The sequence below is a fragment of the Sinocyclocheilus anshuiensis genome, unplaced genomic scaffold (assembly GCF_001515605.1).
Source record: "Sinocyclocheilus anshuiensis isolate Anshui unplaced genomic scaffold, SAMN03320099.WGS_v1.1 scaffold860, whole genome shotgun sequence".
In the NCBI taxonomy this organism is placed as follows: domain Eukaryota; kingdom Metazoa; phylum Chordata; class Actinopteri; order Cypriniformes; family Cyprinidae; genus Sinocyclocheilus; species Sinocyclocheilus anshuiensis.
In genome coordinates this window covers 1,165,613-1,179,381 of record NW_015548288.1, presented here as the reverse complement: position 1 = coordinate 1,179,381, position 13,769 = coordinate 1,165,613, and the positions used below count along the sequence as shown (strand labels likewise).

General features: G+C 36.9%; 1 protein-coding gene across 1 annotated transcript in view; it reads right to left on the bottom strand.

Moving 5' to 3' along the window:
• The window catches only part of LOC107655892 (rho guanine nucleotide exchange factor 28-like), an 89,985-nt gene that overhangs the window by 29,950 nt on the left and 46,266 nt on the right, over nt 1-13,769 (bottom strand). The window contains exons 5-10 of the mRNA XM_016443505.1: nt 9,977-10,160; nt 9,636-9,825; nt 7,660-7,711; nt 6,561-6,607; nt 6,264-6,330; nt 179-279 (exon numbers count right to left, since the gene is read on the bottom strand). Coding sequence (XP_016298991.1) covers nt 179-279; nt 6,264-6,330; nt 6,561-6,607; nt 7,660-7,711; nt 9,636-9,825; nt 9,977-10,160 — 641 coding nt within the window. The remainder of the gene's footprint in view (nt 1-178; nt 280-6,263; nt 6,331-6,560; nt 6,608-7,659; nt 7,712-9,635; nt 9,826-9,976; nt 10,161-13,769) is intronic.

Below are 13,769 nucleotides of genomic sequence, written 5' to 3'. Positions count from 1 at the left end.
TGCCAAGATCAAATAAAGACTTTCCCCAAGACTTTCACAGAGATCAATCACAAGATAAAGGCAGTAAAGTGAAGGGAGGAGATGAGATTTGGATGAAAAATGTTACAGCTGAGTGTCTGTAGATCTGGCATACTGAGTGAGCTGATTTGTAGGAGTAGCGATATGTGTGGCGTCTGACCTTAGCGGAGCCTCTGAGCATGGCCATGAGCCTGACGGCAGCAGTGTCTGAGGAACTGAGGTGAAATGGAGTGCAGGAGCCAGGAGAGGAACACAGTTTCTCTGTCAAAACAAAGCACACTGTCAAATTGATGTGTGTGTGTCAATACAACTGGATGGAAATGCAGAGTCAGTGATATTTAAAAGTTAACTAATAAAAACAATAATGTGAATAACAGCTGTCACTTTACATTCTGCTGCCTTTGTTCTGTTCTCTGGAAAATTTTGTGTGTGTGCGTAAGTGTTTTGACAATCTCTGAATGCCAAGATGGCAGAAGAAACCAGTAAAATTGAAAATAGAAAATAGCACAACAGCACGGTCTCTTTATGGCCGGTGAATTTTTATTTTTAAGGAGGCTTTTGCTTTCCTTTTGCACAGTTAACTCTATGTGTCTCTGTGCATTTATCCAAAAGAGATCCAGAAAACTATTTTTGGAGAATATAAAAGATTTATATTTCAAATAAAAGGCTGTTCATTTGAACTTTCTAGAAATATTTCTTGAGCACCAAATCAGCATATTAGAACGATTTCTGAAGTATACTAGTCTGTGACACTGAAGACTGAAGTAATGGCTGCTGAAAATTCATTTCTAAAATAGAAAACTTATTGTAATATTTCACAATATTACTGTTTTTACTGTATGTTTAATTCAAATAAATGCAGTCTTGGTGAGCATAAGAGAGCATAATTACTTCTCACACAGTATCATGTACATTTATAATTATTCATTTAGCAGACACTTTTATCCTTTTACTTTTACCACTTCTATTTATAATTTTAAAGTGATTTAGAAATGAGGAATACAACAAAGTGACCAACTTGTTAAGCAAATCTGCTATTATCTTAAATACATATCTGAACTCCATTAATACATCATAAACTATGAAGAAGAAACCTCTGAATAATAAATTATCTTCTGGCCAAACACACAAAATTTGTGGTCCCAATGCAGTCAAAGTGGCGCAGTGTGTAAAGAAAATAGAAGAAACAGACATTCAGCCTCTCACACAAACTTGGAATGACCTTTACAGCTATGTGCAGAAACACAAACTTACACATGTACCTATCCATTCACATGACAAAAACTTCCACCGACATTGTCAAACAAACACAAACACATCAAGATTAAATGTTCAAGGGAAAGGTATGTATTTGTTGGCACATGATCATCTATCTGTGTGTGTCTTGGTAAAGATGAGTGTGTATGTTAAAGTGTTCACACACACACACACGCACGCACACACACGCACACGCGCGCACACACACACACACACACACACACACACACACACACACACACACACACACACACACACACACACAACTTACTCATTCAGATAACTTAGTGAATCACACATCTCCAGGAAACCCAAACGCAGGGCTCATGTGTGCTGAATCCCCATTAAACTCAAAAGAAGATCTAATGGATTTGTAATACTAACACAATAGCTGTTTTCCAAAAGCTGGATTATGCAGTTTTGCTTTCAAATGAAACACTCACTCACTTAATTTGACCTGTGACAGGCAGTTAAGTTTTTCCTTTATACCCTTGTCTGGATTGTACCTCTGACTACAGCATTTTTGGTCAGGATATTACACCACTGTAATATCCTATCAAAAACATCTCACTGCAAGCCTGGCTCAAAATTCCCATTGTACAGAACCAGAATCAGCTATTTGAGCTCTGACTCATTGCTGAATTAAGCCTGTAAAGCTGCCCTGCACCACAGACCAAAAACAATTGACAAAAACACACAAACTAAAGTCATGTGAGTCAACCAAAGACTTTTATTCTGTGTATGTTTGCTTTCCTCAAGCATTATGTATGTGTCTTTGTTGCATGCATCATTCGTACAGACCGGTTCTCTCTCTCTGTCTCTCTCTCTCTCTCTCTCCATTACTCTCAAGTTACCTGCTTTTGATGTCCGTCTCCGGATTCTCATCTTTGTGAAGGATGGCCATGAGTAGTTAAACGGAGAGTCTGAATCAGAGTCCATGTTTTTAATTTTCCTCAACTGCTCCGTTTTGTGAAATACATAACAGTAAAATCAACAAGGAGTTACGCAAGAGTTTGAGAACACCTATCTAAAAAATGCAGATTCCTCAGATAAGCATTGAGGAGATGAGTCCGCGAGTGTTTGTGTGCGTGTTGGAGAAGGTGGGCTCAGTCTTGACACTCTATACTCCCACTTTTTTTGTTGCAGGCAGAGTCAGGACTCAAACTGGACCTGGGAGAGCACGACGGAGGGATTTTCAAACTAAGGTGTCTGTAGGAATCTGAAAGGTCAGCCAAGGTTTAGGAATCATTAACCATAAATGCTAATAAAACCCCACGAGGTCCTGGGATGCAAAAGGACACACACCTCCTCTTAATCTTTATAAACAAATAATAAAGCAAACTGCAATTTCAACGTGGAACAAATCACCATAATTATTTTTTCATAAATTCATGATGCAAAGCAACCTAATTTGTAATGCAACTTCTCACAGGCAGGAATGAGTCATGTATCGCCTCAAAAACAGTACAAGGGTGGGCCAAACTGACTTGCAACAAACATTAATTAATTTTAATAACAATCCCAAGCCAATCCCAGAGTGGTGGCCCACAGTATAATCTAGAACATGTTCTAAAATCTCTATTTAAAAAATGACATTACTGAAAAATCGACACTAGTCATGCTGAGCTGATAGCTAATGATAACTAAAAATATATCAGTAATATTATTGTACCTGTATATAATAAAATATCAATTTATATTAACATGACATTGAAATTAAACTGCAATCTGCAACAAAATAAAACCTAAACCTAGAAAAAACCCAGCCCCTCACAGATACAAATTAACACCAAATCAACCTCAAATCCCATAAAGTCAATCCTACAAAACCCAACTATACAAAAAGTACCCCACTTAAATTCAACCGCACAACTGAATCTGACACAGACCCAATTCACAAAATCAAACCCACTGAAATACAACACAAGCTCAACAACACACAGTGAGTCTACTAGTTAAAAAGCCAAGTCACCACCAGCCAGGAACTTTTAAAAAGCAGTATTACAGCCAGGTGTGTGTGTGTGTGTGTGTGCCTGAGACGAGATGGATTGCTCTCTGCATGTGGTGGACATTCAGTCTCTGTTAGCGAACCACTCAGTGTATGTATCCATCCTTCAGCGGGAACATGTGCTCCAGTAATCCAAACAGCAGACTCATTCAGTTCTCCAAAGGTCTCAAAAACCAACAAAAGACTTTTATTTCACAGGTTAGGATTTTGAAATGGTACCATAAGTCTGCTGCAACTCAATAATTATATATGTCTGTGTGTAGCTCTTTAGAAAATCCTCCTTATGAAGACAGATCTCCTGATAGGTGAAGGTGAGTAAACAAAAATGTCAGATTTAATTCCTTTTTTCTTATATCCTTTCATCCGTGTTCATATTCCTTTACTTCTACAACAGCGAAATTGTCCATTCAGTTTAAATAGAGACCTCCAAAAGAGTTTGCTTCCAGTCGGCCTGCTCTTTTCTGTGGAGTGTGACTGTTTTAGTCTCTCATGAAATATGGGCTCTCTCAACCCCAGATTTCTCCTCCCTCTGCCTTTCTCAGAGTTCTTAGTGGCTAACCGTCTGCGTGTGAGAGACTGAGTTTGTGTTTAAAACGAGAAAAAAGGAAATGATAGCTCAATATAGCTCAGATTATGAGAATGGGTTGCATATGTGAGTGTGAATGAACAAATGAATAAATATTCTTTTAATCATTATCATGGGCAAGTACTTTTCAAACAAGATTATTTTAGGAAATGAATACAGAATCATGCTACACTTATTACAGAGAAGATCAGCTCAAGGTTGATCAACCCAAAGTCATTTAACAAAACTCAAGGCATTTTCATCTTTTGTGTGGTGCAATTTGTTCATTTTAACATTTAATTTAATTTAAAATGTACTACTTTCCTACATTTTCTTTCCTTAAAAATAAGAAAAAAATCATGAGATTAATCACAATTATTAGTCTTTTTTTTCTAGGTTTAACCAAATAAATCTATCCAAAGACCCCTAAAACCTACAGAAATAACCCCTCAGGTAACACAGACCTGTTTGGGAAGCATTTTGCTACATGAACAAGGTAACTGGGAGAAATCAGTGAGAGCATCTGTATTACGATGAGGAACACGTTCTGTGGGATGGGCTAAATTTTAAAGCATCATCTTAAATGTCAGCTTTTGTGCAAGTTCAAAAATCTAAGCTTGTTAACATTCCTGCCTCGATTTTACAGTTGAAACTGTGAATGTGCATGTCTGTGTGAGAGGGTAGTTGGGTTGAAGGGGCCAAAGCTGTTTCAAAAGAAAAGAGTTCTATCTTCTGTCCTTCCTTGCCTATAAATCTTCCTATCTTCCTCAAAAAAAAAAAGAAAAGAAAGAAAAACTAAAAATTGCACTTTTTGAATCAAGGACAGCAGATCCATAAGAGCAATGGCAGCGTCTGAAATCCAGAAGGCACTTTTTCCCCTTGAGCAACAATGACATGAAACTAATCAATGAACACTGAACAGAAGGTCTGCACAATTTCATTTAGATGGAAAATGAGTATGTTCCGTTGCCAGCGCCTGCTGCTTTGTACTTGAAATACACTGAGAGAATGATTAAAAACACAAGATGTCTGTTTTGAATGAACATGATTTTGCTCTAACCTCAAAGAATACTCTTAAATTAAACGCGTTCCTGTTCCTTCTTTCTGCTACTCCTTTGGCCAAACTGATGTAACTGCACTGAGGTAAATTAGGTTAGCATCAGTCCAATAAGACAATTCATGACTTTTCCATATTCAATAAGCCCTTCTCATGCATGCAAGTACATACACAAAGCATCAGCAGTCAACATCAAATTTTCTTGTTGATGTATTGTTTACATATAAGAACTTTGTAGGCCATTAAATATTTATCTATAGTCCAATCAATACGTCTGTTGAAACAAAGCTGAAAAATTGGCTTGTACCGTACATTTCTGACATCAGAAATCCAACATGACACATGACCAGCCACCTTTCCATACTCAATTCCATAATCTCAACTCCAGCATCATAAATACTCTGTTCAAAACCCAGTCAGCTCCTTATTAAGATACACTAAGCAACTTAATTATGCTGCCTGCTATAATCACTTCTTTTGGACAAAGGTTAGGGTTAGGATATATTACTATATTATTAGACAGCATTCCAATGCACCATAATGGCCTCCAACAAGCTCAGTGAGAAATTAATTTCAAGATGGCACTACGAAAAAAATGTTGATTATTTAAAAAAACACACATTAAAATTAGTTATTTTACCTAATTTGTTTGCTATATATTTTTATCCTTATTACAGTATCACACTGTTTGCTTAGCAACATGTTAACATCACAGTCTATTGTACTTAACCTCCAGCGTAAAACACTATTTGAGTTGCTGCAACTGTAGAGTGTTCCAAACCGTTCACTTATGAGGTTCCACGACCAAAAATGGTTATGAAAATTAAATGTGTTTTCAGTGCAACTACATTACAGCTACATTACTGTTCAAAAGTTTGGGGTTGGTAAGATTTTTTAATGCTTTTGAAAGAAGTCTCTTATGCTCGCCAAGGCTGCATTTATTTGATCAAAAATACAGTAAAAACAGTAACATTATGACATTTTATTACAATTTAATATAACTGATCTTTATTTTAATATATTTTAAAAAGTAATTTATTTCTGTGATGGCAAAGCTGAATTTTCAGCAGGCATTACTCCAGTCTTCAGTGTCACATGGTCCTTCAGAAATCATTTTAATATGCTGATTTGGTGCTCAAACAATTCTTATTATTATTGTAGTGGTGCTTAATATTTTTGTGGAAACTGTGATGCATTCATCGTATTTGTTTTTTTATATAAAAAAAAAGTTCAAAAGAAAAGCATTTATCTGAAATAGAAATATTTTGTAACATTATAAAAGGTCTTCACTGTCGCCTTTGTTTTTTTATTGCATCCTTGCTGAATAAAATCTATTCCTTGGACGTATGCATATGTACCTGAGTTAAATGTGTTTAGATCTTCATCCTCTTCATCCAGACAGAGAACAAGCTGTTCTTCAAAGACCTGAAAAACAAAACGATGAAAACACACTCACACACGACAATTCAATCGTTTTCAAGAACGAAAACAGACCAAAATAAGAACGCAGGCATGAACATCTGTCCATTAGCAAAGAGAAAAACACTACAAGAGCACATATGGCAGGTCTGAAGAAGACTAAGTGATCCATTATTGTGTTTCTGATTCCAGGAATTGACTGAGACAGACTCACGCACAAAAATAACTCCACTCACACTATCCACCAGGGTTTCATCCTCGATTCTCAGTTGGCTATTCAGATCTGAGGAGCAGAAACAACAAATGAAAATTGATTTCCACTCGTATGCAATTGCAAACTTGAGCACAAACAAGCCTTTCGGTTGGAAAACCGAGACACCTATCACCATGGTGAGCAGTGACAGGAAGTGTCTGAACATTAAGTTCACAGGGTCACAGAGGCTAAACCCGCTGAGGCTCCTGCTGTCAACACAGCAAGCTTGCAATTTCTCTGTGTCTCTTAATAGCATTTACATCATGCCATTTTTTCTTGATCAGTCGAACTTGTAGGCAGATTATTTCTCTCATTTTGTCCTCTCTTAGCCCTCCCAAACATATAGTGTCTCTGTCTCTCGGCCCACCCAGGAGGAATGCGTCTCCTCATACTGGACATGTTTGGGAAACCAGCCGGAGGTCCCTCACAAAGACTGCTCTGTGTATGTGTGTGTGTATTAGTGTATGTGTACTCCTCATCCCACATTCTACCACAATGTCCTCCTGACTGAGCCAAATTCACCCAATGTACTCTAACAACCCTGCCAGACCTAACTCACAGTGACAGAGAGAGAGAGAGAGAGAGAGACAGAGAGAGAGAGAGAGAGAGAGAGTCGGTGTGGGGAGAGCTGGGGTCATGTAGAGGGAAAGGAGAGTGAGAGACAGACAAAAAGAAAAAGTGGAATAACAGAAGGAGGACTGAGGGTAAGTGAGAGCCACAAGAGAAGAAAATTGATCACAACAGCAGGATGAAACGTGATAAGACCTTGGCGAGAGCAAAATATAGAATGACTATGACTTTTAGTCATAAAATAAACCCAAGACAGGAGACAGGAGGAATAAAATAAAGTGAAAAATAATAAAAAGACCATTATGGCCAGGATTGATCTTGTGGAGTTTGAACTCTCACCACACGGCTTATATCTAATTTCCAGAAACCCACAAATATCAGTTGAAATCCCAGATTGCAGCTGAACATTTTAGTTTAACAGTTCATTATTGCTAACATGGGCAAAAAAATTGACAGATATTTTAGTCTGTGTATTGAGGTAAAACACATTGAAATGAGCTCTGGTTTATTACCTGTGTCACATACATCAGATCTGCACACGCTTCCCTCACTCAGTCGCCCCACCTGTAATGTGTTTTACACTGTCAGCTCTGATATAGAATCACATGTTTTTGTGTTTGACATCATTTGAAAAATCTCATTTTGATGAACTCTTTTAACTCTATTTTAAATTAATACTTTTATTCAGCAAGGATGCAATAAATCAAAAGCAACATGAATAAATTACATTTTAAAACATATTAAAATAGAAAACTGTAATGACAGTTAAAATATATATATTTTTCCACAATATTGCTTTTTTTACTGTATTTTTTATCAAATAAATGCATTCTTGATGAGCATAAGAGACATCTTTCAAAAACTTTTTTTTTTTTTTTAACTTGCCAACCCCAAACTTTTAAATGGTACTTTACATGTACTTCTTAAACTATGTATAATTATTACTTATGAAAACAGTTTTGAGAAACCTCACAGGTACATAATTTACAGCACTTGTAATCTCTCTGCTGATCTTGTTCTGTCTGCCAACAGTTGTTATATGAGAAATACCAGTCTGCCACTCAAAGCAATATCTGTAAACAATACTGTAAACTGCAATAAAAGTTTCCAAAGTTATGACTTTAGTCATTTATAGACTTGTAAAACTGAAAGTTAGAGAGAGGGGTGGACAGCTGAGAGGTGTATTTCAAATTGGGGATTATTTCACCTGGAATTTTATAATACTTTCTTTTCCGTAACATATGGTAAGCACATAAAATATTTATTCCATTCTAAAATTAATATTACCCATATATTTACTCGGAATATACAACTAATTTTGAGTTCTTTTGAATAACTGCTAATAGAGAAAGATGATTTTGGGGTGCAGATGGTGTAGTTACAGCATTTACCAGCAGAGGCTAACAAGTCTAACCAGCTGAACCCTGAACCTTTGAACTCAATCACCAGCAAATTGGGGGAGTGTTTGAAATTTGTATTCAGAAGCTGTTTAAAAACAGTCATCAGTTTTTCAGTTATGTTCTGTAATGGCGTAGAAATTATACAGTTTACTTTTAACTGGTAAAACTTTATAAGAGCAAAAAGCAGAAAATAATCATAAAAGCTTACAGTTAAGCTTAGTCAAAAATCTATGTAATTTTCTATTCCTTATACACTGCTTTTTTAGGCAGAGATTAAACAAAGTCCAAGATCTTCAGAGAGTCACAAACAGTGAAAATCAAACAAAGAAAGTTTCCTTGAAATTTGTGTTAAAGGGGTCATATGATGTTGCTAAAAAGAACTTTTGTGTATTTGGTGTAATGAAATGTGTTTATGCGGTTTAAGGTTCAAAAAACACATTATTTTCCACATACTGTACATTATTGTTTCTCCTCTATGCCCCGCCTTTCTGAAACACGTCGATTTTTACAAAGCTCATCGGTCTGAAAAGCGAGGTGTGCTGTGATTGGCCAGCTATCCAGTGCGTTATGATTGGCCAAATACCTCAAGCGTGTGACAGAAATGTTACGCCCCTTACCATACTGTGATGATGCCCTGTCAGGCCGGAGCGATGATTCAAAAACATGAAAACCCATTATAAACGAGGCATTTGTTGCATCCAGTGGGGACCAAACAAAGTAGTTTCGCTTTCACAACGAAACACACAGCGCCTTCATGACATGGCGGCGGCAACAACAATACTACAGCAAAAATAAAAGATACACCTTCTTTCTTTGCGTGAACATTTGGGCGGCGTTATGCAAATCTTCCCACATCGTGACGTAGATATGTGGGGGCGTGTTAGAACGAGCCGTTTTAGGTAGGCGTGGCTGACTCTTAACTTTTATAAAGAATATCTCTTTGGATTTGAGACTTTAGTCTTTGCAACTTTACAGATCTTCTTTATGCACCAAGAGCTTGTAACACTCCAAAGAGAAAGGAAAAATTGAAATCGCATCATATGACCCCTTTAATGGGTGTCCACGCCTGTATGCAAATGCAGACTCACCCTTGCAAGTGTATCCGATGCTCTGCTCTTCTCTCTGTATAGCTCGATGCTGTGTGGTGCATCTATCCGTATACCGTTTTTCACAGTCAGACTAATAGATTCGGTGACAGGGCAGATACGGAGCTGGTGAGAGCCGTCAGTCCATATCTGACACATCCACACTGGCCTCCACGCACTGCTTTTTTTGGGACTGATAATAACACAGTCATAAGACACATTAAACTCAGCCCTACTGTACGCTATATCAATGACTGAGGTGACACATCAGTGATTAATGGATCTTTTTCAGATGTAATCTAATTAGTATAGTGCATTGTGTCAGGCTGGACGGAGTGACTCACTTTGTTAGAGCGCTGATGAGCGTCGGGTCTCTGTGCATCTGAGCCAGTGTGAGAGGACTATGTCCTTCCTTGTCGACGATGGGAATCATCCTCTGACCTTCTGACTCCTGGAGGAGGAAGTGACTGAGGTGGGGGAACCCCAAAATCATGGCCACATGTAGAGGCATTTTTCTGGAAAGGAGATCTAAAAGAGACAGAGAATGATAAGCGATCAGACTTGGAAAAATAATGTACAGCTTTATTTTTCCCCAAGTAATTTTTTTTCCAATTAAGAAAGGCAGATTATATTTCTATTTTAACTTTCTATTTATTTCTATGTATTCATTTCCCAGTTTGGGAGAAATTAGCTATTTATAAGGTGTACAGCTATAAAAGGAGTTGTAGTATGTGTGGAAATGATATTGTGATTTGAAGAGAGTTTGGCATGCTTTTCAGTGATGCACGACAAAGTTCTCTTTTATTCCACCCACAGATTTAGTCCACTGCGTAATATTTATTTTTCAATATACTAGGGCATGACTGCATTCAAAACCCTGTAGAGCACTTGTTCTCAATCTTTTTGGCTTGAAGGCTGCACAATATATACCATACACAATATCTGAAGGACCTCTACAGTATATAATATAAGCAGAACTCCTATATATAATATATATAAATTTAAATCATTCATCTTTTTTCACCTCAATAAATATAGTTTTTATTGAAGAATACACACAGTATATTAAATCACACACAAATTTTGTTTATTTTGAATATATAAAACTACTTTTTAGCTCTAAAAGAAAGCCTTTTGCGTGCTCAATAGGGAGATTGTCAAATAAAAAATAAAAAAAATCTACAGTTATAAGAAATCAGGAGTCCAACTGGCACATTAGTGTACAAGTTCTAAAATACACACAAGATGTTGTTTTGTTATTTGCATGCAAGCCCATCTGTGCTTTGTGCTTTATGCAAACAAGCAGTAGTCTGATAACAGGTATAACACGGTCGAAAAAAATGGACCATAATAACCTTGTGGACATCCACATCAATGGTTTAGAGTTCAAACAGACAGCTAATCTCTGTGTGGTACACATCTGGTCATAAACATGCGGTAGGGAGACAAACACTTATGGCAAGAACTCTGTGCATGGTGTATTATGAAGGGGTGTCAAAGACAGGGCCCGAGGGTTGAATACGGTCCATGGAGGAGTCCAGTAAGCCTTTTGGATGATTTGAGGAAAAATTATTTAATCCAATCTGGCCTTCAAACTACAGTGAATGTGGCACCCTTTCTGTTTTCCTCTTTATTGTTTTAGTGTTTCCCATAAGTATGCGTGAGCCACAGATGTTTAAGGGTAATATGTGTAGAACTCAGAGTCAAAATCTGCTCATCAGGTTATCGCAATGCTCAAACTCACACAGCAAATACAAATTCAATTCCATCAAGTTAGTGGACTCATCATAAACAATCAGTTCATCTTCATACGAATGAAATTCAGGAGGTTCAGGATATAAAGAATCAAGTTGATAAAGCCTTGTATAAGTGTGGGGTTATTTTCTTTGTCCTGGTTCAGTCGAACTGAGGACAAGTTACTGGGTGTTGATAGACCATCTAAAGAGGGGACTCTAAACCGGACTGGTGTGTTTGTAAAACACAACACACACACACACACACACACACACACACACACACACACACACACACACACACACACACACACAGTAAATGACTGAACAGATGTCTACGACTCTTTACTCATATTGATGGTGGTAGTCGAACTGCTGTTTAGATTTAAAAGCGAGGTGAGGCAACATTTCCATAGCCAAATCACACTGCTCTCGGTTTACAATTTCTGCAAGCATGTCACTTATATATTTTGCAAGAAGTTGCAGAAACCGAACCAGTTTGTTTGAGAGATACAGGATTGCTGTTGCTTGATTTGTTTTGTTTGTGAAATTTATAAAGTGCAGCGTGCTAAAGCTGTTTAACTCAGCAAACTGCCAACAACAATAGTTCTCAGGGGAATGCAACAAATGTAAATGATTAGATAAACATATTCATATCCAATATGTGAATGTCCAGGTTGTTTTGATGCACTCAAAACAAGCAGTAACACTTGTGAGATAAATTGCTGTTACTTTCCCTGAGACTAGCAAGAATGTTGCTAAAGAGTGCTGTCATTAATTAAAGCTGACACACCGTTCTTCAGACAAAGCAATGAAATGAACACTAATTCAGCTGTGCAATTTACCGCAAACAATCGCTAGTGTTATGTAAGGGGCCCTGTGTGCACTAGAGACATTCTTTAAATCTCTTTCCCTTCTCACTGTTCAATAAATTAGTTAATGTTCCATAATGGAATGGACACAGTATCCATTCTCACTTAGACAGAGCTCCAGACCATAACAACTACTACACTGCACTGTATTTCACACACACACACAAATATTGTTATATTCAAGAGAAGAACATATATGGCATTATTATTTTCATTTCAGAATATTCTGAAATTATACAGTTTTTTTTAATACAAAGAAACATAGATCATGTATATGAAATAAAATACTCCATCAACAATATTCCAGGAGTTAAATGGCCATGCTGAAACTGTGCTCTGGCCAACAAGACTCAAATTATTGTTTACTTTTTTAGTCTATATCACTGTTTGTTAATATTGGCTGTCTGTCACATGAGAAGCATGCTCCTAACACTCATTCTGATAACCTGCTCTGATGCAACAGTGTTTCCTCAAATTGGAAATCCCAAATGCACAAAAAAAGTGGAGTTAAGTTAAGAATTCATCAAACCAATACTGAAAAAAATAAAACATTAAAACATTTTGTTCTTCCACCAGGTACCCAAAAAACGACACCCTAAGGGCAACAACTGAAATTCTTTCTGTAATGGATGATCCAAATTCCTTAAAATGTGCCTTGGTTAAAACCTGTTTATGATAAATTTTAATAGGTTGAGTCATTCTAATAACTTTTCCTGCCAGACTACAATACAGAAAGAGAACACTGATTCACCTCTACAGGTCCAAGGTAAGCAGAAAATGTTGATGACAAAGTCAGTTTTATATTATATTATATTATATTATATTATATTATATTTAGGGCTGTTGCGATTTGTCGATTCTATTCGACTATTCGATTAAAAAAAATCCTTGCCTGCGTCGACTAACCGGCAAAATACCGGAAGTGGCGCATTACACGGACGAGAATCCATAAAACACATTATTAGCACTGATCTATATGATTCTCTATAGATCAGTGATTATTAGACTGTTTTCCAAGGTCTCATGATATATTAAACCCGTTTAAAAATCATAATTAAGCATAACTGTGAATTCACAAACGCTACGATTTAAATAATTATATGCAATGCAGTTATAGGCGTGTAGGTTACGTACGTGCATCTCACAGTAGGTTAACTCCGTTCACAGTAAATGCTGTTCCACAGGATCTGATATCTGAGATCACAACCATCTGTGCATGTTGTTGTGAGTTTGGGTTTATTATAACGTTCATCTGGGAACGCAACGTGCGCCATTTCACCAGATTTGAATCAAAATCATTTAGAAATCCACGTAAACACAGGAGAATCATTATCTCGCGGTTTCAAAATAAAAGTTCCAACATTCACTCTGAGTTTACACGTTTCGATGTCCACATATTAATTAAATTACAGTGGCTATAGCATTTCTGTCCTAAAGAAATGGCAAAATATTAAAGATTAAGTGGACATTTGAATTAACTGATGCTTGGTAAATATTAAACAAGTATTAGATCGCACAGTAATGTGTAAAAA